Source organism: Trichogramma pretiosum, unplaced genomic scaffold, assembly GCF_000599845.2.
Source record: "Trichogramma pretiosum strain Unisexual culture from Peru unplaced genomic scaffold, Tpre_2.0 scaffold113, whole genome shotgun sequence".
NCBI classification, from domain to species: domain Eukaryota; kingdom Metazoa; phylum Arthropoda; class Insecta; order Hymenoptera; family Trichogrammatidae; genus Trichogramma; species Trichogramma pretiosum.
Window position 1 is genome coordinate 270,160 of NW_019640797.1, and position 23,691 is coordinate 293,850.

The window sequence follows — 23,691 nt, forward strand, 5'->3', positions numbered from 1 at the left end:
CGGTATATATCCTTATAGTGATCATCGCGCGCGGACGTATATATTTAATATATAGGGTGGCGCTGCAGGCTCGCCTTTATCGCTCCATTTGCCCCGCTCGCATCTCACAACCTTTTTATTCATATACATTACAGTCTATATGGTATCCAATAATTTTTAATTATTGTATCGCACGCGACGGGTATGTACATTATACGCACAGATATGATATTTGCGGTAGCGATCCCGGGCATCAGCTTACAGACGCCATCTACTATTACCCTGCGATATGATATATGCATGTAAAAGTAGCTACTGCATCGATATCCTACATGTACAACGATGATAATCAATCGATCGATTCTCAACACCCTTCGGGCGCCAAACCGATTTACGCATTCATAAGTATTTATAGCCGTTCTTATAACCGATTTCTATCGGAGACACACACGGGTCAATGAGGAGGCATCGTTGTCTCGCCTCGGCAGCAACAGCAGCTATTTTTCAAAACTTCCATTTACCGATCATCGCGCGGTCGACGATCGCCGCCGCGTCGTGTATTATTGCGCGAGTAAACTTTAATAATTCAATTACCACGTTTTCGATACATTCTTAAAATGATGCAATCGCCGTCGTCGTGTATGCACGAAACATACACAAGCGTTGTACTCGGTAAAAAAAAATTCCAACACCGCTGCTCTTGTTGCCGACGACGATGATGATGATCGCGCGTACTCCGCGTGTATCATCGCCGTTTTTCACGGGTGCTAAGTGCCGAATCACTATCTTGCTGCTAAAAAAAATGCTTACTACACTCGTTGCAGTATTTTTATTTTTATTTATTTATTTTTTTTTTTTCGTGTACGGTACACGACGGGTGTTACTGCGCGCTTCCAAAATTCTGCCGTCTTTATATACTCGTCTTAATATGGCGATATTAACAGCCGATAAATGGTAATGTACTAAAAGAAAAAAAACGAGAAATAATGCATATATGGAATTTATTTTCTTACTCGTTTAACCTTTACCTCCTCGCGCGAAGTCGAGAGTGTAATATATAGCGTACAAGGCGGACGATCGGTACGCGTATCGTATGGCATTGACAAGGTGTTTTCTCGTTAAAGATACACACGCGTATTATGCGTGATATTCTTAGCTCGTCTATACGATATATTTTTTTTACTCCTTTATTTTTAGATGTAATAGTGCTAAATTCCTACGGTTTTTTCGTGCCTCATTGGTGCGCATCTTTGGTATAGAAATTTGCAAAATTTTACCTACTAATTAATTTCAGAGGAAACTATGAGGATTATAAAGATTATGGGAGAAAAAAAATATGTAACTCAGATAGCCGCATATATATAGCTGTGGATAAATCAACATTTTGATGTATATTGACAGAGTCCAAAGAGTATTAATGGATACTGCTAATTCTCAGTCACTTAGACGCGAGACTATCTACACGCATCTATTCAAATATCGCTTTAGAAGATAGACAATGTGCAGTCACACTTCTGAGAATCGATACGTGCAGATATATATGATTCGGAAAACGTATATAAAGAGACGAGTGCAGTTGGAAAACGGAAATAGAATCTGTCGACATGTCGCGATGTTCGGTTGGTATTATATCATCTTATACTTCGTTACATCGTAATTTTTCAACAAAAGTTTTTCATTGTGTCTAGATTTACGGATGCCTGACGATCGCGATCGTTCTCGCTCTGATCGGCCACAATAACTGCGCGATCGACGCCCAACCGATCGATACGGCGATCAATGAGTCTCAGCCACGCTCCTACGCGGCAGTCGCCAGCGATTTGAACACCGACGCCACTTTTTGGAGGTAAAATACATTCCCGATACGAATTTGGATTATTGTAACATTTTTCGTAACGTGGAAAAAATTTTTTCGCCATCAGCAGAAATTATTACGGCTACAGACCGTTCGTAGGCGGTAGAAGTGCTTACGTCGGCTACGGGCCCGTCTATCGCACCGGTGCCTACTATCAACCCGACGTCGTCTTCAACGTCGTGGGCGGTAGCAGCGGAAGAGGTTACCGAGGCTACGGAGGATATCCGAGATTCGGTGGCTACGGATGGGCTGGATACATTTAAATTTCGTGCCTTGGATAATGTATTGTTATTATTGACGCAAATAAAATCAATAAATTGATATCAAGAAAAAGCGTTTACGATCGTAATTATTTCTTACCCTTTTCTTTGGATCACAATAATCTAATTTTCTGTCAAACGAAGATGACATTTTTCTAAATTAAACTAACAAACGAATGATTTCTCTGAATCGATCGCGCAGTCGATGCACTCGACGTTCGTCAATCTGTTCGATATCCGCATGTGAGTGGAGAGCATAAAAATGTCCAAAAAAATAGAGAGCTGTAAGGTACCATTTTGCCAGATACTTCTTGATGAGAATAATCCGAATGATTTTATGCTGCGCGTAACGCGTGGAAAAGAAATCCCATCGTCGCATGAAGTAATGATCGCCACTGGCAGTCCAGCCACGACACGTTCGAGAACAAAAGCCAATCGCAGTTTCTGGCAACGTCGAGACTCACGAAAGTTCCTTGACTGTCGAAGGTTTTCTGGATTGTTTATAATAAATCATTAAATTATCAATATCTTTGAGTTTTCATATACGAAGAACATCATTTGAAGAAAAGTTATAACATATGTTTGATTAAACGCATACGGTGACTAAATATTCACAGCTAGGTGGCGTTCCGATCAGGTTACAGAGCCCTATGAATTTGTACGAACACTGGTTTTTAACTGATCGTTTTAAGAACGCATAAGTGGCGATTTAATTAAAGTGGCGATTCAAGTCCTGACTTTTGACTCCCGAGTCTTGACTCGGCTTGTGAAACGAGCAGATTATTATCAGTCGCGTTCATCTAGACCTATACGTATAACATTTTGTGCTCGTGTGAACAAGTCTCGAACTACTTCAGTGATAAGTGAATCTTTACGAGCGTATTTTTTCCGAAGTGTAACATATCATTCGGCATGCAAGTCGGCGGTTTGGAAAGGGGCCACGAGGACGATATTGTTACATGGAGGATATGTACGGATTTATCATTGTTGTTGAAGCATAAAGAGGTTACATCGGACACATTCGAATTCGGTGACGATATTAGAAACAAATTTCAATTGAAACTCTGCAAGGGCTCAACTCCAGATGATTGACGTAATTCGCCCGATTACAGAGATGTTTGGCGTTTGAAACTATGCTGCATAGATGTAAAAAATTCATCGATAACTTGGAACTACAAAATATCAATATTCAAGAATGCCGAAATGTTACACACGCGAATCCACAATTGTAAGTTTTCTACGAATGAGAGCGAAGAACTAATTTTCATCATGTTCTCAGACGAAATCGATCAGTTGATTCCTCGAGCTGATCATTTAAAAATTTCTTGCCATTTAGAATACATTAAAAAAAATTCACATAACTTGGTAAAGGACGCGTCTGCTGAAATGATGGAAGAATTGGGATCAATGTTTAATAACGAATGGATATTTCTTAACGAAAAGTTGAGTGATGTCAAGCTTCGAACTGCATGTGGAAAGGAAATCCCAGCGCATAGAGTCCTGCTCGCTAATGCCAGTCCTGTATTCAAAGCCATGTTCAGTCATGATATGTTGGAAAACAACAACAAAGTAGTAAATATTACGGATATCAGTTATGATGCTGCAGTTGAGATGCTGCGATACATCTACAAGGGTAGCGTCGTCGAGACTCAAGAATTTTCCTTGACTGCTGAAGTTTTGGCAGCCGCTGACAAGTATCAGTTGAAAGGATTAAAAAACAAGTGCGAGCGCATATTGGGCTCGAATTTATCCACCGAAAATGCTTTTGTGGCTCTTAAAATTGCTAGAACATATAGCTCGAACCATTTGAAAAAACAAGCAGTTGATTTCGTCAGGTGTATTATAGACGGGACTTTGAACGTCAATCAACTGAACGATGCGATTCTTAGTTTGATACGATTCGTTTCAAAACAGTGAGATAACTAGCAGAAGTACACTTTTCATCTTTCAATTTCATTCATATTTTTCATTTATAGTTTGAACTAATGTACACTTTATAATAAAAACAAACATCTCAAATGATATCGGTGTCTTCAAGTAATATTGGGAAGACGTCTGCTATCAAAAATCATTTACTATTTTTAGCATGACTGTACAATTGTCAGTATGGCAGAATTTTTTCGAAGTTTTTTTTCGAGGTTATTTTATTACATTTTTTACTTCTACACAAGTTATAACATCATGTAATTTGTACGTATTCACTTTCTTTTGAAAAAATGAACAATTTTTGTACTTGAGATTTAAATAAAAATCCCAATTGGCATTAGAAAAAAATTATTTTACCTATCCTTTTCATTATTTAAATATTACAATGTAATGCAAATTGCTCAACGGATAAGCACACAGGAACGTTGTAAGATTTATTTGCCAAAAGTACAATTTAGAACCGATGTAAATTTACCAACATTTTCTCTTTTAAATTTGAAAGCGAGATTGCACTCTGCAAGTCGAATGTCATGAACATTTTTGCTCATAAAATATTTTTTTACGAACCGAATTAACTTTCTTTACATCTTATGCAATGTATCTGGATCTTTTTACATTTTTCGATACAAAAAATTTCCTTTCCAAAACTAAGAGTTAATGGACGCCAATTGAGTCAGAAAGTCGATAATTAAATTAAAATTTAACTAGATATTTCTTGGATAGTTACAAATTGCATGTAAAAAAGTCGAGACATAACCGAAGCTCTAGCAGCGGATCTAGGTTCGAAAATTCTGAACAAATAGAAAAAATTAATGAAAATTGGTGCACAAAGTAAAAGATAGTTCATACTCGGGTAATATAATGAGATATTTAAAAAAAGATGTCACTGTAACTTTCAATGGTAACTGACATGCTGAAATCTATCAAGAGTATACAAAATAATAGAGGAGACAGTATTGAAATTCGCAATTGTTGCTTGCAACGGTAGTCAATTGTATACTATTTATTTGATCATCTTTTCATAATTATGTTAATGGTAAAATCATGAATTTGATGATCTATTTACATTCTTCATTGATCATTGACATGTAGAGATAATTATAATTGAAAAAAACGAGTAATTTTAAATCATAAAAAGTGATTGTTATTAGTATCATGCATGTGTCTAGCATATTGCTTTTCAATTTTTGTAATTGATTTTTTAAATAATCGATGATTTATCAATATCTTCGAGTTTTTTGATAACACGAAGAAGATCATATACCTAGCAAAGCAACGATAAAAATTTTTTTGTGCTTCGTGTTTTTCAATGGACATTTATTTATTTTATAATAAAACAAAATAAAAAATACAGATAATTCCATAATGCTGACTGAGATGGCGTTCCGATCAGGATCTCTCAAACTTTAAGAACGCATAAGTGGTAATCGCGAGTCTTGACATGTGAACAGTGAAACAGACAGTCGTAGCCAGGCGTTGGTCGTCAGTCGTGTTCACGATAGATCTACTATCTTTCATTTTGTGTGAGTGTGTTAAAAGTCCCAAACGACTTGATCGGTGATAATTGAATTTTTCCAAGATTTATTACGAAGTATAAAATGCATGAAGTAATCGGTCTCCTGGATCCTCTTGGGGACAATACTATTAATTGGACAATGCAGGGTGATTTACGATGGTTATTGAGACAAAAAAAAGGTTTATCACGTAAATTTTGTGTCGACGCAGATGATAAAAAAAAAATATTTCAAATGAAACTCTGTAAGGGTGCAACAACTCTAGACGATTTTCGTAATCCGCCCGAGTACAGAGATGTTTGGCGTTTAAGTCTGTGCTGCATAGATGAAAACTCATCGATAATGTGGAACTACAAAATATCAATATTCAAAGATAACGCAATTTTACACTCTAGAACACACGATTGTACGTTTTCCATGAATCGTAGTGAAGAAGTGATTTTCATCGTGTTATCAGACGAAATCGATCAATTGATTCCTCGAATTGATGAATTAAAAATTTCATGCCAATTAGAATATATTAAAGAAAATACAGATAACTCTTTAAAGGATAAGTATGACGATACGATCGAAGATTTGAGATCAAAATTTAATAATGAATGGATATTTCTTAATGAAAATTTGAGTGATGTCAAGCTTCGAACTGCATCTGAAAAGGAAATTCCAGCTCATAAGGTCGTACTCGCCATGGCAAGTCCGGTATTTAAAGCTATGTTTAGCAATGATATGTTGGAAAAGAAAAGTCAGACAGTCGATATGAATGATATTAGTTATGATGCTGCAGTTGAGATGCTACGATATATCTACATAGGCAGCGTCGAGACTCAAGAATTTTCTTTGACTGCTGAAGTTTTGGCCGCCGCTGAAAAGTATCAGCTTGAAGAATTAAAAAATAAGTGCGAGCGCATAATATGCTCGAATTTAACCACTGAAAATGCTGTTCAGGCTCTTCGAATTGCTGATATGTATAGTGCGAAACATTTGAAAAACAAAACAGTTGATTTTGTCAGGCGTATTATTACAGGAACTTCGGACTGTGACGAAATAAGTGATATGATTCTTGATAAGGCTAAACTCGCTTCAAAATAATGTGAAAAGTGTCAGGAGTAAAATAATATTTCATCTTTCAATTTTGAACAATTTGAACTTCAACTAATGTAAACTTGTAATAAAACAAAAATCTCAAATGATACCATTAAAATTTATTTTACCTTTTTTAATACGTGGCATTATATATATTTAACTTAAAAAACACGCAAATATCAAAATCCTTGAACAAATATGGGCGTATAAATGTGTTTGAGTACGTTTTCATAGAATAGAGAACAAATTGAATAATAAACTACAAACTTTAATTCACAAAATGTGAATCTGTCAATTGAATCAATTGAATTACTAACAACCTTCTTTTCTTGTACATAAAATGAACTAATCTCTTAATTCAACGGTAAAAAAAAAAGTATTCAATGTTGAAAAATTCATGTTCATTAAGACTGATCGATAGGTATTATTTCAGTTCTGAAAAACAATTGTTTTATACTTGACATCTTACATATACTAACAAAGCTTATAATTTTACAATATTCGTCTATTGTTTATAGGGCTTTTTCACAGTCGTCACTAGTGCGTAATAAGTGTAGAGAGTACTCAGCTCACACGTCTGAAGTTGTTTATCAGTTTTTTTCGAGTAATACAACGTGGACGTCCGCAACTGAAAATCATTTACTTTTTTTTGTATAAAAGTCAGAATATAAATGTATTTAATTACACATCTTTGTTCAAGAGAAACGATCGAAAACATCATTTTCTATATAAACTAAAAGTGCTTTTTTCAATCGACTATTTCACTACCTTTATGTGACGCTCACGACGCCATTCGAGCCAGTCGAGCGGCGGGCCGCTGAGTTCGCAAGTTGCCTGCAGTAATCGGAGGATAAAATTTCAAACAAAGGAAGGTTTCGATCAGTTTTAGAACGCAGTGCGTAACGCCACGAGACTAGATTTGTGCAACGGTCAGTCGTAGTCAGCGGATTGTCGTGGCAATATTAGCTGCTTATTGTCAAAAATCTTGTGCGTGCGATAGAAGTCCCATTTGATTCGAGTGATAGCTGAAGTTTTTCGAGATTTTCTCACGATATAAAATGCCGAGTATCGCTAAAGGTACATGGCGTACGTGCACTGACAAAAAGTACTGCGATTATAAGTGGATAATAAACGATTACACATTCTTTGCGGCAAAGAATGGCGGTATAATAAAATCGCCCGTGTTCGAAGTCAGCAGTGATAAAAAAAATAAGTTTCAATTGCAAATTTGCAAAAGCGACGTTTTACATGATAAAATGTGGACGAAAAGTGTATGTTTAGAACTACACTGCATAGAAATAGTTGAAACATTACCATGCCAGTACAAAATTTCAATGATCAGGGATGACAGAATTATTGAAACTTTTACGGATGACGCACATTCTACGAACGCGACAGTGAGAGAACCGATTTTTAACATTATCCCAGAACAATTCAAAAGATTCATTTCGTCTACAGGTACTGTTATTATTCGCTGCGAATTAACACTTGCAATAGGAGTTCGAAAGGACTTTCTAAGCGATGAATCTATTGATACGTATGCAGTGTCGGTACCAAAATATCATTTTGACGGGATATATCTTGACAAGAATTTGAGTGATGTCAAGCTACGATCTTCATGTGGTAAAGAAATCCCAGCGCATAGAATCGTGCTCGCCGCTGCAAGTCCAGTATTCAAGGCCATGTTTAATCATGATATGCTGGAAAATAAAACTCAATCAGTCGATATGAATGATATTAGTTATGATACTGCCGTTGAAATGCTGCGATACATCTACACAGGTGCTGTAAAAAATCATGAAATTCCCTTCATCATTGATCTCTCCGCAGCCGCTGACAAGTATCAACTTGAAAGTCTGAAAAATAAGTGCGAACAAATATTAGGTTCTAAATTATCTGCCGAAAATGCTATAGTTATTTTAAAAGTTGCTGATAAATATAGCATGAAAAATTTAAAACAAAAGGCAGTTGATTTTGTAAAGAGTAATATTATCGATTCTGCGAATCCTGATAAAGCAGGTACTATGATTCTCAGTATGGCTGAATTTCTTTCTAAGTAACTTTTTTGATTCAAACTTACTTAAGATAATATAATGTATTTCTTTGTAATTCAAATTTACTTGAAAACATGATGCTACCATTGTACCTCTGATTGAAATAAAAATCTCAATTTGTATCAGTTAAATTTATTCAACCTATCCTTTTCGTTATTCAATTTTAAGATAATATTAAAAACAAAAACATTTTACTGCTTCAAGAACGTTGAAATTGACTAAATTTCTCGATATTAATGCACACGTAAAAGTCGTAAGTTTTGTTCATACAAGAATACTTCAAACTAATCCAAATTACCAACAAGAGCTTCTAGCACTAACAAAGCAGGACTTTGATTCTATAAATCAATTAAAATGATTATCTTATTCGTCACATATTTTTTCTACATTTCATACAATCCGTAATTTTTCGAGCCGAGAAGTTTTATTTTCATAACTAAGAACAAAGCTGGACCAATCGGTTCTATAATACTTGAATTGAAATCCTACTAAATATTTCTCGATGAAAATTGATGCATGTGTAATCATAATACACATTACACACCCATGAGTCTAATCGTCATCGATGTTACGTGTCGAGCTGCTGCGATGCATGGACGGATGAACGGCCACATCCACGGTTCTGGGAAATTAGAAAAAATAAGCTGCGAGACGGAATTTTTTATATGCGATCTGTCGAGGATGAAGTATTCATTTGACCATTAAATTTAGTATGAAAGTATGCACGATGATTTCATGAATAGTTACAAATTGCATGTGAAAAGAACGAGACAGACCCAAAGTCAACCCAGGTCGCCCATCCCAGTCCCTCGCAGCGGGTCTAGGTTAGGAAATTCTCAAATAGAAAAAAATTAATGAAAATTGGTGCACAAAGTAAAAGATAGTTTATCCTCGTATAGCATAATGATATAATTAAAAAAAATGTCATTGACACTTTCAACGGTAACTGACATGCTGTATATCAATACACTATACAATAATAGGTGATACAGTAATGAAAGTCATAAATTTGCTTACATCGATATCAATTATATACTATTTATTTGACTCTTTAATAATTACGTAAATAGTAAAATCATGAATTTGATGATCCACGTCTATTCTTCATTCATCACGACATGTGGAGACGTTTAACTATAATTGAAAAACAAAACGCTAATTTTGAATCACGAACAGTGATTTTTATTCATAGTATCATGATTGGGGGCTAGCATACAGCGTTTCAATTTTTGTTATTGATTTTTTTAAATCACTGAAAGATAAATTATCAATATCTTTGAGTTTTTCAATAACGCAAAGAAAATTATGTTTTGAGCAAAGTTACGATAAAATTTTTTTCATTAATGTTTCGAGTTTTTCGATGAACACTTATTCATTTCATAATAAAACGTAAGGCAAAGTGCGGAATAAATTTCATAATGCAGAATGAGATGGCGCTCCGATCAAGATTCGGTGCTCTCTTTAAATTTTAAGAACGCAAAAGTGGTAATCCCGAGTCTTGACATGTGAACAGCGAAACAAACAGCCGTAGCCACGCGTTAGTTGTCAGTCTTATCCATAATATCGTCTACTCTACTGTGTATTGGGCTATTCCACAACAGGTGTTGCAGGCCCAAAAAATGAAGTTGAAAGTAACCATTTACTTTTCAAGAACACAATGAAAAATGAAAATCCTGAAGGGCACAGCCCCCTAGGTCCAACCCTTATGGATCTACAGGGGCTCAAAGTTGGATTTTCATGGTATGAGGATATTCTGCTTCTTACTCTGCTTTTCTGGGTGGACATAAGAAAAAATTTTTAAACCATGTTTTTTCATGTAAAATTTGATGTAGAATTCAAATCTGTACTCAGATGAGACATTAATAACCTCAAAACCCCTTGAAATAGAAAGTATGGTCTAATAGGACATAAATGTCAAAAAAAAAAATATGTTCGTATACCTCAAATCAGCCCATATTGTAATATGTTCATCGATACACCAAAATACAACTTCTGATAAAGTTTGGTAACTGAGTCTCCATTACAGATCATTATGTAGCTTTTGAAAGCCCAAAAAACATGGTTTTTTCCTCATTTTCCATGTTTTTTGCCTCTTCGCTAGCTACCAAATTGTTTCTATTAGAGACTCAGTTACCAAACTTTATCAGAAGTTGTATTTTGGTGTATCGATGAACATATTACAATATGGGCTGATTTGAGGTATACGAACATATTTTTTTTTTGACATTTATGTCCTATTACACCATACTTTCTATTTTAAGGGGTTTTGAAGTTATTAATGTCTCATCTGAGTACAGATTTGAATTCTACATCAAATTTTACATAAAAAAACATGGTTTAAAAATTTTTTCTCATGTCCACCCAGAAAAGCAGAGTAAGAAGCAGAATATCCTCATACCATGAAAATCCAACTTTGAGCCCCTGTAGATCCATAAGGGTTGGACCTAGGGGGCTGTGCCCTTCAGGATTTTCATTTTTCATTGTGTTCTTGAAGAGTAAATGGTTACTTTCAACTTCATTTTTTGGGCCTGCAACACCTGTTGTGGAATAGCCCATTATTTTGTGCGAATGTGATAAAAGTCCCGAACGACTTGATCAGTGATAATTGAATTTTTCCAAGATTTATCTCGAATTATAAAATGCCTGAAGTAATCGGTTCCCTGGATCCTCGTGGGGACAATACTATTCATTGGATAATAAACGCTAGTTTACCATTGTTGTTGAACTATGAAGTATGTATATCGTCCACATTCAATGTCGGTGTTGATGATAGACAAAGAAGTTTTCGATGGAAACTCTGTAAGGGTTCAACTTTAGACGAGTGTTATGATCCGCCTGAGTACAAAGACGTTTGGCGTTTAATTTTATGTTGCATAGACGAAAACTCATCAATAACATGGAACTGCAAAATATCATTTTTCAAGAATGACAAAATGTTACACACCCGAAGCCACAATTGTACGTTTTCTGCGGCTCATCGTGAAGAACTGATTTTCATCGCGTTCTCAGACGAAATCGATCAATTGATTCCTCTAACTGATATTCTAAAAATTTCTTGCCAATTAGAATATATTAAAGAAAATACAGATAACTTTGTAAAGGATGAGTCTGTCGATATGATCGAAGATCAGTTGAGATCAAAATTAAATTTCGACTGGATATTTCTTGGCAAAGATTTAAGTGACGTTAAGCTACTAGTTGCGTGTGGAAAGGAAATCCCAGCGCATAAGGTGGTCCTCGCCGCTGCCAGTCCAGTACTGAGAGCCATGTTTACCCATGACATGTTGGAAAATAAAAGCCATTCAGTTGATATAAATGATATTAGTTATGAAGCTGCAGTTGAGATGCTACGGTACATCTACATTGGTAGCGTCGAGACTCGAGAATTCTCCTTGATTGCTGAAGTTTTGGCCGCCGCTGAAAAGTATCAGCTTGAAGAATTAAAAAATAAGTGCGAGCGCATATTGGGCTCGAATTTATCCACTGAAAATGCTGTTCAGGCTCTTCGAATTGCTGATACGTATAGTGCGAAACATTTGAGAAAAAAAGCAGTTGACTTTGTCAAACGTAGTGTAAACGGACAATTGAACTATGACGAAATAAGTGATATGATCCTTGATAAGGCTAAGCTAGCTTCAAAATAATGTGAAAACTGTCAGAAGTAACCTTTTTATCCTTCAATATCACTCATATTTTTCATAAATAATATGAAGTTCAACTAATGTACACTTTTGATCTGAATAAAATTCTTAAATGATATCCTAAAAATGTATTTAACCTTATTCCATTCATGGAAATATTTATCATCGGCTTAAAAAAATCAGAAATATCTAAATGCCTCAACAAATATAGATGTACAAACGTGTTTGAAGATGTATAGAAAACAAATTGAATGTGAAACTACAAACGCGAGCTCACATTATTATACTCTTTCAATTTGATGACAATATTTGCCGCCGCCAGTAACAATTACTTTCTTTTCTTCTATATAACATGTTAACTTAACTCTGAATTCTACGAATGAGAAAAATTATCATTTAAAATAAATTGCTGAAAAACTGAAGTATAATTTTACGACTATCGTAACGCTTTGATGATTTTCCAAAATCATTTTCAATTCGTTGAATCCATCATATGCATGCTTAAAAAAGACTCAGCTTACAAATTATTTACATTTTTTGTTTGTTCAAAATTCAGTATAAAATTATTTCACGTCGTCGTTCAAGTTAAATGGTCATAAATAGTATTTTCTAAAGTAAACGAAAAAATTAATGATTTCTTTAAATGGACTATTCCGCTAACTTTAGCGGCGCTCGCGGCGCCACTGATCGAACCTCGCAAGGTTCGCGAGAATCGCGAGTCGCTAACAAAGACAGTCAAAACTTGAAACACAGGACTGTTTGATCAGTTTTGGAACGCATGTGTGGAACGATACGAGTCCCGACTTGTGCAACGGTCAGTTGCCGTCAGCAGATTGCCGTGGCAACACGTAGTCAAAAGTCTTGTGCGTGTGATAAAGTCCCAATTCGCTCGAGTAACAAATCAAGTTTTCCAAGATTTCCCACAGCTCATAAAATGTCAAGCGCTAATAACGCTACATGTCGTACGTGCATTGACAAAGAATACGGCACTTTTGAGTGGATAATAAATGATTTCTTATTCTTAAAGGGCAAGGATAAAGGCACAATTCTATCGCCCATATTCAATGTCGGTAGTAATAAATTTCAATTAGACATCACCTACGGCAGTTTTTACTATTTTGAAAAATGGATAACGGGTGTGCGCTTATATCTACGCTGCAAAGAAGGTGCGGCAAAATTACCATACAAGTACAAGATTTCAATGATCAAGGATCACAAAATTGTTCAAACTTATTCAGGCGATCCATGTTCTGACGCGGATAAAACGATTTCAACTATTACCCAAGATGAGTTCAAGACGACATTCATCTCATCTCAAGGTGATGTAATTATTCACTGCGAATTAACAACTGCAATAGGACATCAAAAGGATTTATTACTTCATGAGCCTATCGATATGAACCAAGTGTCTGTACCAAAATATTATTTCAACGAGATATATCTTGATAAGAATTTGAGTGATGTCAAGTTGAGATCGTCATGTGGTAAAGAAATCCCAGCACATAGGGTCGTCCTCGCCGCTGCAAGTCCTGTCTTCAAAGCCATGTTTAGCCATGACATGGTGGAAAATAAAAGCCAATCAGTTGATATGAATGATATTAGTTACGATGCTGTCGTTGAAATGCTGCGATACATCTACACAGGCAGTGTCAAGACCCAAGAATTTTCGTTGACCACCGAAGTTTTGACTGCTGCCGACAAGTATCAACTTGACGACTTGAAAAATAAATGCGAACAAATATTGATATCCACTTTATCAACTGAAAATGCTATCAATGTTCTAAAGGTTGCTGATAAGTACAATTTAAGTCTTATGAAAAGAAAAGTAGTCGATTTTGTAAAGCATAAAATCACCGAGTCTTCGGACTCCGATAAGGCCGGCACTATGATTCTTAGTGTGGCACAATTTCTTTCGGAGTGATTTTAAGTAATAATTTCTTGTATTGCTAAGCTTTAATAAAATGTAATTGTTAATACTTTTTATTGAAATAAAAGTCTCAATTGGTAACAGCAAAATTTACTTCATTTATTTTTATCCGCTATTTAATTCTAAAACATAATAAAGACATAAACATTTTACTGATTTAAACACGTTGAAGGTGCCTAAATTTCTCTACGCCCATGCACACAAAAGTCGTAAGTTTTATTCAAACAAAAAACATTCTAAACTAATTCAAATTACTAATGTGAGCTTCTATAGGACTTTGGAAGCAAGAATCGGACTCAGAGAATAAAAAAAAATGAACATACCTTGCTCTTCAAATTGTTCTTTCAAACCAAAAGTAACTCCATCTAAATCCTAATAATTTTTCGGGCAGAGAAATTTTAATTTTAAAATAAACAACAAAGCCAAGCCAATCGGGTCAAAGATGCGATACGTAAATTAAAATCTGACTGAATATTTCTCGATGAAAATTTAAGTGACGCCGCCAGCGTAATCATGATACACCCCATCCGAGTCGTTATCGAGTTACGCATCGAGCTGTCGCGTGCATCCGAGCACGAAACTGGAGAAAAAGATGTGGACGGATGGGCAGTCACGTCCAAAGTTCTAGAAAGACAAAGAGAAAATGAGCCGGTGAACAGAATTTTCAATCTGTTGACAAGGATGCAGTTTTCATTTGACAATTAATTTCGATTCAACGCATGCACGATGATTGACTTTTAAAAATTCAGCAAATACAATATTATATCAAAGCCAACGAGCTTTTTTCCAAACGCAGCAGAACGACTAACCATCCACGGGCCTCAAGTATGACAACGATGACGTAATTCAGACCTCCTTACATGTAAACAGGGGATGACAGTACGGCGCGGCAATGTGCACGCCTAAAGCGCAAAGAATGCAAACATTTTCGGATTATATTTCGAAATTAAGATTGATCAAGATAATGGCTGCAATTTGTTTTTTAAAATAAAAAACATAAAAAACGAATGGTTTCTGCAATCAGCCTAAATAGTCCCGAGTTCTCCGTTAAGCATTGTCTGCGGAGCCACTAGCATGAAGATTGAAGAGGCCTGGAGACTGGAGTCGAGAGTTGACGGACTCTCGCAGCTCGCTCTATCATGATTTCATGAGTCCTACTGACTAGTGGTGACGCCCAGACGGTTGGTCGTGAACTTGAAAGTTTGGAAATGGCAACAGCGCAATTCTTTTGATCAGATTAAGAACGAACACGAGTCTTGACTTGTAGGTACGTAGGTAATACATACATTGTACAACGGCCGAACGCAGACTCGCACTCGTAAAACAGACAACAGTGTCGCAAGGTGTTAGTCGATGTCTCATAAGTCATACCTATCGATTCATCATCATTCCTTGTGCGTGTGATAAAAGTCCAAAGAAAGTATAACTTATCCTTTTTGTGATTTTTTTCAAATAAAAAAGTCAAAAGACGTTAAAATGAATAGTTTAACTCGAATTAAATCAAAATATTTCAACTATACGTGGGTGATAAGGGATTATGTAGTAATTTTTGGAAAAGAAGGAAAAATAAGTTCGCACATCGTTAATCCTGGTTTTGACGATAAAACACGCTTACAATTACATTTCACAAAAAACAGTGACGACTCTAGTTATGTTAAGTTATCTTTACAACTACATGACCTGAAGGGAGGTGGAGACGAAGAATTTTCTTACAAAATATCTGTTATTAAGGATGATGAAGTTGTTTACACCCGAATAGATTTTGTTCACTACTTAACAGATGAGATTTTTAATATGCTACGTACAGATGTCAACAAATTCACTTCATCTACGGGTTCTTTAAAAATTCATTTTGAGTTAACATATGCTACGGGAAGTCCGGAACACTTCTTAAAGGATGAATCCGATGATACGAATGAAGTGTTGATGCCAAAATTTAACTTTGACTGGATATTTCTTGGTAAAGAGTTGAGTGATGTGAATCTGCGTGCTAAATGTGGTAAAGAAATCCCAGCACATAGGGTCGTCCTCGCCGGTGCAAGCCCAGTATTCAAGGCCATGTTTAGCCATGACATGGTGGAAAATAAAAGCCAATTAGTTGATATGGCGGATGTCAACTACGAAGCTGCAGTCGAGATGCTGCGATACATGTACACGGGCAGTGTCAAGACTCAAGCATGTTCCTTGACTGCTGAAATTTTGGCAGCCGCTGACAAGTATCAACTCGAAGAATTAAAAAATAAGTGCGAAAAAATATTGTGTTCCAATGTATCTACTGAAAATGCTATTGAAATTCTAAAAGTTGCTGATAAGTACAATGTAAGTTGTTTGAAAAAGAAAGTAGTCGATTTTGTAAGGCATAAAATCACCGAGTCTTCGGACTCTGATAAGGCCGGCACTATGATTCTTGGTGTGGCACAATTTCTTTCGGAGTGATGTTTTATTATATTTTAATTTGCACTATAGGTAAAATTATAGTACAATTTAATTGTTTGTTATTCACATTTACTTGAAAATATAATGCCTTCATTGTACTTCAGGTTTAAATAAAAATTCTAGTTCGTATATCAGTAAAATTTACTTTATTTATACCTTTTCATAATTCAATTCACCGCAATACGATAAAAATGTCTCAAGTCACGCACATAATATTTTTTTCTTCAAAATTTAAAGTAAAGCTAACTCTAAAGCGCCAAGAGTGCAATATTTTCAAACTAATTTTTAAATAACTATTGCATGCAATATGCATGCAGCATGAGAATCATGAGATAGCCTCTGTATAGTTCCCGAATTCACCGCTATAAGGAATGCCTACGGAGCCACTCGATGGTGGAGTGCAGTCGTCTGTATCACACGCTGTTTACGGCCTATACTGCTCTCGTTACGACAATAACAGTGGTTTAGTCAACAAGTTTTTTTTTCGGTATTTTCAGAAAGTATATGATTTTTGAGTTATACATTTGATCGTGACCTGTTATCTATTTTTCAATATTTTATTTGTGTGTGTGTGTGTGTGTGGTAGAAGCCGCAAGAGAAAATAACTGAACCTTATTGCGATTTTTCCAAGATACATCATGTCAAGCCATCATAAAATTACAGGCTACTCTCAAATCAATAAGGAATACTTTGATTTTACTTGGGTAATAAGGGAATTTTTACTAATTCTCGCAAACGAACCGGCAAGCCTGTGTTCGCCAATATTCCAAGTCGGTAGTGATGATGCAAGTTTACAATTACGATTCAAAAAAATCAAAAAATTGGCTGTTGAGCAATTTGTTTGTCTATATATAGATCTGGATGGCATTGATAAAACATTTTCTTACGAAATATCAGTTATCAAAGATGACAAAATTATTTATACCCTAGTTGATTTTTTCGATGATGAGCTGATAGGAATACGAACAAAACAAGTTTTTCAAATGAATCGTAATGATATAAGCCAATTTATTTCATCCACGGGTACTGTAATCATTCGCTGTGAGCTAAAATTGGCAACGGGAAGTACGGAACACCTTCTAGACAATGAATCCCGCGATGCGAACGAGGTGCCAAAGCTAAAATTCGATTGGATATTTCTTAACGAAAATTTGACCGATGTCAAGCTACGAACCGCATCTGGAAAGGAGGTCCCGGCACATAGACTCATGCTCGCGGCGGCCAGTCCAGTATTTAGAGCTATGTTTACCCATGACATGTTGGAAAATAAAAGCCAATCAGTTGATATGATCGATATTAGTTATGATGCTACCGTAGAAATGCTGCGATACATCTACACGGGTGCCGTCGAAACTCAAGATTGTTCATTGACTGCTGAAATTCTGGCCGCCGCTGAAAAGTATCAGTTAAAAGAATTGAAAGATAGGTGCGAGCGCATATTAGGCTCCAATTTATCTACTGAAAATGCCATTGATGTTTTAAAAGTTGCTGATAAATATAGCATGAAAAATTTGAAACGAAAGGCAGTCGATTTTTTTAAGCATAAAGTGAACGAATCTTCGGACTCTGATAAAGTAGGTACTATGATCATCAGAATGGCAGACTTTCTTTCGAAGTAATTTTCGAGACACGATTTGGCTACATCTTTTAGTTTTAACCGAGCAATAATATAATAAAGTTTGTATTGACTTTAATTGAAAAAAATAATGCTATTTTTATGCTCCAGATTAAAATAAAGAAACCTGTTGGGATCTGCAAAATTTACTCTACCCGCCCTTGTTATTAAACTCATTCCAATATAATAAAAATTTCTCCATGCACATTAAATTTCGTAATATTTTTTTATGCCAAGTATGATTTGAATCTGAGAAAACTATAAATTTGAATTAAGATTAATTATTATTCAAGGAAATCAGAATCTTACATTATTTTGTGCCAAAAAATGTTCTTTTAAAATGTAAATCTATATGTACACTGATCAAGTAGAAGTCGATTCTTGCGTGTCTGTTAGCACGGCACGTACAAAACGTAAAGAATGTAAAAGACTTCGAACTACGAAAGGGCTTTTTGAAATTAAACCGAATTAATGTATAGGGCGTTTTCCAATTGTCACGAAGTGGTCACTTTACCGAACAGCTGATTTGCCTGTAGGCATAACAAACCGCGCGCCCCTATACTTCACGTGTTAAATTAGAATGTTAAAAGTACTTGTAATTAGTTTATAATAAAGTTAAAAAAAAAAAACAAAAAATATCCGGAGAAAGCGGAAATCCTCGTGTATCGAGTTATCGAAGCGGTTTTTAGTTAGAGTCTTTAGTTTGTAAATAAAAAAACATTGAAATTTCAGCTTTTTCCGGATATATTTTGTTTATTTTTTTAACTTCATTATAAACTAATTACAAGTACTTTTAACGTGTTAATTTAACATGTGAAGTATAGGGGCACGCGGTTTGTTATGCCTCCAGTCAAATCAGCTGTTCGGCAAAGTGACCACTTCGTGACAATTGGAAAACGGATCGACCAAGTAGTTCCCATATCTTCCGCTACTCAGTGCCCACTTGACTACTCGTAAGTCTTGATTGCAGATTTACTCGATCACTCTTGACTTTTGCAACGGTTAGCGGTAGCATATTGCCATCAGTCGTGGCTTGAAATCTATTGTCCAACATTTTGTGCGTGCGACAAAAGTGAAAAATAATAAACGAAAATAATAAACGCTTTACCGCGATTTTTCCTAGATTCAAAATGTCAAAAGACCATAAAATCATGTACTGTTCTCAAAGTAATACTGAATACTTCGATTGTACGTGGGTGATAAGGGATTATTTAGCAAATTTTTCGAAAAAAACAGATATATATTCGCCATACTTCAAGATTGGTAATAATCAAGAAACGTTAAGATTTAACATCTACCGATTAACAAAGACCAGTATGGTTACATTAAGTCTGGAAGTATCTGGCCCGACTATTTGTGGATGCTCTTACAAGATATCAGTCATCAAGGATGACCAAATTGCTTACACTCGAATCGATGAGGCTTTAGGAACAGTAACAGTTTTCAACATAGATGCTAAAGATGTGAACGAGTTCATTTCATCCTCAGGTACTTTAACTATTCACTGCAAATTAACAATTTCTACGGGAGAAATGGAACACGTTCTAATCAATGAATCCGTTGATAAGAATCAAGCGTTAGTGCCAAAATTTAATTTCGACTGGATATTTCTCGAAGAAAATTTCAGTGATGTGAATCTGCGAGCTGCATGTGGAAAAGAAATTCCAGCCCACAGGGTGATCCTAGCAAATGCCAGTTCTGTCTTCAAAGCTATGTTTAGCCATGACATGTTGGAAAATAAAAGCCAATTAGTTGATATGATCGATGTGAGTCATCCAGCGGCAGTTGAGATGCTGCGATACATCTACACGGGTAGCGTCGTCGAGACTCAAGAATTTTCCTTGACTGCTGAAGTTTTGGCAGCTGCCGACAAGTATCAACTTGAAGGACTGAAAAATGTGTGCGAGAAAATGTTTATATCAACTTTATCAACTGAAAATGCGATCGAGGCTCTAACGATAGCTAAAAAATACAATATAAATAAATTGAAAATAAAAGCGGTTGAATTTCTAAAGCATAAAATCAGCGAATCTCCGAATTCTGACGAAGCAGGTGATATGATTTTCAGTATGATACAATTTCTTTCGAAGTAATTATACAGCTTTAATTGATGTTTTTTTTTAAGTTTTAACTAATCTATAATAATATGTAATTTTTTACAAATCACTTTAACTGGAAAGCATAATGCTGTTATTATACTTCGGATCAAAATAAAAATTCCTTTACCTATCTGTATTGTTATTCAACTCATTACAATAAAATAACAATTTCAAAATGCGTTCGCATATAAAAACTTGGTAAGGTTTTTTGGCACAAAGACAAATCAAGTCGATCCAACGTGTGCTTTCCCTCTGCTGGTCTTAAAAGAAAAAATTGGACTCTCTCGGATCAAAATTCAATTATTTTTTTAAATATTTTTCTCGTTTTTTGAGAAATTGTCTTTTGATACTAAAAGAGCCACTTGAGAGACTAGACTCCCTCTTTCGTCACTACGCAGGATCGAAAGTTTGCGACGAAGTCAGCGAAGGGCCTTTTTGATCAATTTTAGAATACATTGGTATGTGGCGGTACCACTCCAGTCTCGACTTGGACAACGGACGGTCGAGCAAGACAGTATATTATCGTCAGTCGTAGCGTAGCCTCTTTGTCTTTGTCCAACATTTTGTGAGTGTGATATTCATTTCAAGAAAAAATAACTAACATACATCGTGATTACTCCTGGATATAAAATGTCTAATGACCTTAAAATGGAATGCTTTGCTGAAATTGAACATGAATGCTTCAATTTTACGTGGGTAATAAAGAATTATTTTTTAATAATGGGAAAAGAAGGACCCCTGAGCTCGCATAGAGCCAGCATCGATATTGATCACGGAATACAGTTACAACTGTATTTCAAACAAAACGATAGTAACAATCGTTATGTTATTTTATATCTTTATCTACATGGCTTAAAAAATGATACAGATAAAAAAAAGTTTTCTTATAAGATATCAGTTATCAAGGATGACCAAATAGTGTACACACGAATGGATTTTCCGGATAAGGCTTTAGGAGAAAAAATTTTCGAAATGGAACGCAAAGATATTAGCAAATTCGTTTCATCCACTGGTACTTTAACTATTCACTGTGAATTAACATACGCTACGGGAAATCTAAAACAATTCTTAAACAATAAATCTGTCGTTACGAATGAGGTACCAAAGCTAAAATTTGACTGGATATTACTTGATGAGAATTTGGCTGATATCAAGCTACAAACTGCAGAAATAAAAGAAATCCCAGCGCATAGGGTCGTGCTCGCCGCTGCAAGTCCAGTATTTAAGGCCATGTTCAGTCATGACATGTTGGAAAATAAAAGCCAATCGGTTGACATGACGGATATTAACTACGAAGCCGCAGTTGAGATGTTACGTTACATTTACACAGGCAGTGTCAAAGACTCAAGAATTTTCGTTGACTACTGAAGTTGTAGCTGCTGCCGACAAGTATCAAATTGAAGGACTGAAAGAGGAGTGTGAGAAAATATTAATATCCGCTTTATCAACTGAAAATGCGATCGAGGCTATTATGATATCTAATAAATACAATACAAATAATTTGAAAATAAAAGCAGTTGATTTTGTCAAACGTAATATCAGCGAATCTCCAAACTCCGACGAAGCTGGTGATATGATTGTCAGTATGACACAATTTCTTCAGAAGTGATTTAAATATTACATTCTTTACTTTCAATCAAGCTATATATTATAATACAATGTAATTGTAATTCATACTAACGGAATTATTTTATACTAATATCACTGTATTTAAGATCGAAATTAAAATCTCTGTTATAATAAAAAAAAATTCTTTTCACTGATCCTTGTCGTCATTTATTCATTACGATATTATAAAAAAGTCTCGACATGTTAGCAAACGTAAACTTTGTAAGATTTGTTTGTACCAAGTAATATTTTCATATCGATGTTAAAATTAGCAACGTTTGCTCTTCACGGTCTCGGAAGCAAAAATAGGACTCCCTCGGACCAAAATTATTTCTCTGAATATTTTTTTAATTTTTTCATAAATTATCCTTCGATACTCAAAGAGCTACTCGAATGTAGAGACTCGCGCATTACGTCACGATAAGCAGACGGTTAGTCGAAAGAGATCGCACAGCATAGTCTTGAGTTGACTGTGCAACGGTTGGATGAGTTCAGATTATTGTCGTCTGTCGTCTGTCTCATATCTATTGTTCAATATTTCGTGTGTGTGATATAAGTTTCAATAAAAGATAACTAAGAAATACCGTGATCACTCCAGGATATAAAATGTCTAAAAACCATAAGATAAATTGCGTAACTGAAATCGATACAAAATCCTTCGAGTTTACATGGGTAATAAAAAATTATTTGGTAGTTTTTGGATACGAAGAAATCATAGGGTCACCTGAAGTAAATGTTGGCATGGATGATCAAATAAAATTAGAATTAAATATCTTGAAAGGATCCAACGAAGTTAAGTTAAATCAATATCTAACTGGTGTAAAAGACAAGAAGGTAAATTTTTCTTATAAAATATCATTCATCAAGGGTGACCAAATTGTTTACACCAGAATGGGTTGTATAAAAAAGGTTTATGGAGAAGAGGTTTTTGCAATGAATGAAAAAGATATGAATGAACTCATTTCATCTGAAGGTACTGTAACTATTCACTACGAATTAACATGTGGCACAGGACCGACAAATCACATCCTAAGCGATGAATCCGTCGATACGAATGAGGTACCAAAGCTAAAATTCGACTGGATATTTCTCGATGAAAATTTAGCTGATATCAAGTTACGAACTGCATCGACAAAGGAAATTCCGGCACATAGACTCATGCTCGCGGCGGCCAGTCCAGTATTCAAAGCCATGTTTAGCCATGACATGTTGGAAAATAAAAGCCAATCAGTTGATATCAATGACATTAGTTATGAAGCTGCACTTGAGATGCTACGATACATTTACACAGGTGTCGTCAATATTCAAGAATTCTCTTTGTCTGCCGAAGTTTTAGCGGCGGCCGAAAAGTATCAACTTGGAGGACTGAAAGATGAGTGCGAGAAAATATTGATATCAACTTTATCCGCAGAAAATGCGATCGAGGCTATCATGATAGCGAATAAATACAACATGAGTCGCTTGAAGAAAAAATCAGTTGAATATGTAAAAATTAATATCAGCGAATGTCCCAACTTTGATGAAGCAGGTGATGTGATTCTTAGTATGACACAATTTCTTTCCAAGTGATTTTCGGGACATTGAGTTTCAATTAAACTGTATTATTATGTTATCGTTTGAATTCGTTTTAATTTAAAAATATAATATACTATTTTTGTACTTCAGGTCGATAATAAAAAAAAATTGACTTCACC

The 23,691-nt window shown here is 35.4% G+C and overlaps 10 protein-coding genes across 11 annotated transcripts; all 10 read left to right on the plus strand.

Moving 5' to 3' along the window:
* The first annotated feature begins 1,471 nt into the window (after window positions 1-1,471).
* On the plus strand, window positions 1,472-2,172 carry LOC106659861. Of its 2 annotated transcripts, none has more exons than XM_023458313.1 (3): window positions 1,472-1,598; window positions 1,668-1,825; window positions 1,905-2,172. In XM_023458313.1, the coding sequence occupies exons 1-3, from the start codon at window positions 1,584-1,586 to the stop codon at window positions 2,095-2,097; spliced, it is 366 nt and encodes a 121-aa protein (XP_023314081.1). In that variant the 5' UTR covers window positions 1,472-1,583; the 3' UTR covers window positions 2,098-2,172. The 2 variants fall into 2 exon arrangements, with proteins under 2 accessions (XP_023314081.1, XP_014238064.1); XM_014382578.2 differs by having other exon boundaries at window positions 1,473-1,598; window positions 1,902-2,172.
* Window positions 2,173-3,483: 1,311 nt separating this feature from the next.
* LOC106659685 (speckle-type POZ protein A-like) lies at window positions 3,484-4,011 on the plus strand. The gene has a single exon (XM_014382361.1). It carries the CDS (start codon window positions 3,484-3,486, stop codon window positions 4,009-4,011), a length of 528 nt encoding a protein of 175 aa, XP_014237847.1.
* A 1,607-nt stretch (window positions 4,012-5,618) lies between these two features.
* Window positions 5,619-6,623, plus strand: LOC106659686 (speckle-type POZ protein B-like). The gene has a single exon (XM_014382362.1). The coding sequence runs from the start codon at window positions 5,619-5,621 to the stop codon at window positions 6,621-6,623; it is 1,005 nt and encodes a 334-aa protein (XP_014237848.1).
* A 1,250-nt stretch (window positions 6,624-7,873) lies between these two features.
* Window positions 7,874-8,677, plus strand: LOC106659687 (speckle-type POZ protein A-like). The gene has a single exon (XM_014382363.1). The coding sequence runs from the start codon at window positions 7,874-7,876 to the stop codon at window positions 8,675-8,677; it is 804 nt and encodes a 267-aa protein (XP_014237849.1).
* A 2,620-nt stretch (window positions 8,678-11,297) lies between these two features.
* Window positions 11,298-14,301, plus strand: LOC106659688. The gene is made up of 4 exons (XM_014382364.1): window positions 11,298-11,470; window positions 11,549-12,274; window positions 13,066-13,274; window positions 13,340-14,301. The coding sequence occupies exons 1-4, from the start codon at window positions 11,311-11,313 to the stop codon at window positions 14,231-14,233; spliced, it is 1,989 nt and encodes a 662-aa protein (XP_014237850.1). The 5' UTR covers window positions 11,298-11,310; the 3' UTR covers window positions 14,234-14,301.
* Window positions 14,302-15,715: 1,414 nt separating this feature from the next.
* Window positions 15,716-16,675, plus strand: LOC106659689 (speckle-type POZ protein-like). The gene has a single exon (XM_014382365.2). It carries the CDS (start codon window positions 15,716-15,718, stop codon window positions 16,673-16,675), a length of 960 nt encoding a protein of 319 aa, XP_014237851.1.
* A 638-nt stretch (window positions 16,676-17,313) lies between these two features.
* Window positions 17,314-18,294, plus strand: LOC106659690 (speckle-type POZ protein B-like). The gene has a single exon (XM_014382366.1). It carries the CDS (start codon window positions 17,314-17,316, stop codon window positions 18,292-18,294), a length of 981 nt encoding a protein of 326 aa, XP_014237852.1.
* A 955-nt stretch (window positions 18,295-19,249) lies between these two features.
* LOC106659835 (speckle-type POZ protein B-like) lies at window positions 19,250-21,138 on the plus strand. The gene has a single exon (XM_014382551.2). The coding sequence runs from the start codon at window positions 19,421-19,423 to the stop codon at window positions 20,381-20,383; it is 963 nt and encodes a 320-aa protein (XP_014238037.1). The 5' UTR covers window positions 19,250-19,420; the 3' UTR covers window positions 20,384-21,138.
* LOC106659691 (protein roadkill-like) lies at window positions 20,997-21,949 on the plus strand. The gene has a single exon (XM_023458266.1). It carries the CDS (start codon window positions 21,020-21,022, stop codon window positions 21,755-21,757), a length of 738 nt encoding a protein of 245 aa, XP_023314034.1. The 5' UTR covers window positions 20,997-21,019; the 3' UTR covers window positions 21,758-21,949.
* A 530-nt stretch (window positions 21,950-22,479) lies between these two features.
* On the plus strand, window positions 22,480-23,659 carry LOC106659854 (speckle-type POZ protein-like). Its single transcript, XM_014382570.2, has 2 exons — window positions 22,480-22,831; window positions 22,907-23,659. The coding sequence occupies exons 1-2, from the start codon at window positions 22,604-22,606 to the stop codon at window positions 23,564-23,566; spliced, it is 888 nt and encodes a 295-aa protein (XP_014238056.1). The 5' UTR covers window positions 22,480-22,603; the 3' UTR covers window positions 23,567-23,659.
* The last annotated feature ends 32 nt before the right edge of the window (window positions 23,660-23,691 follow it).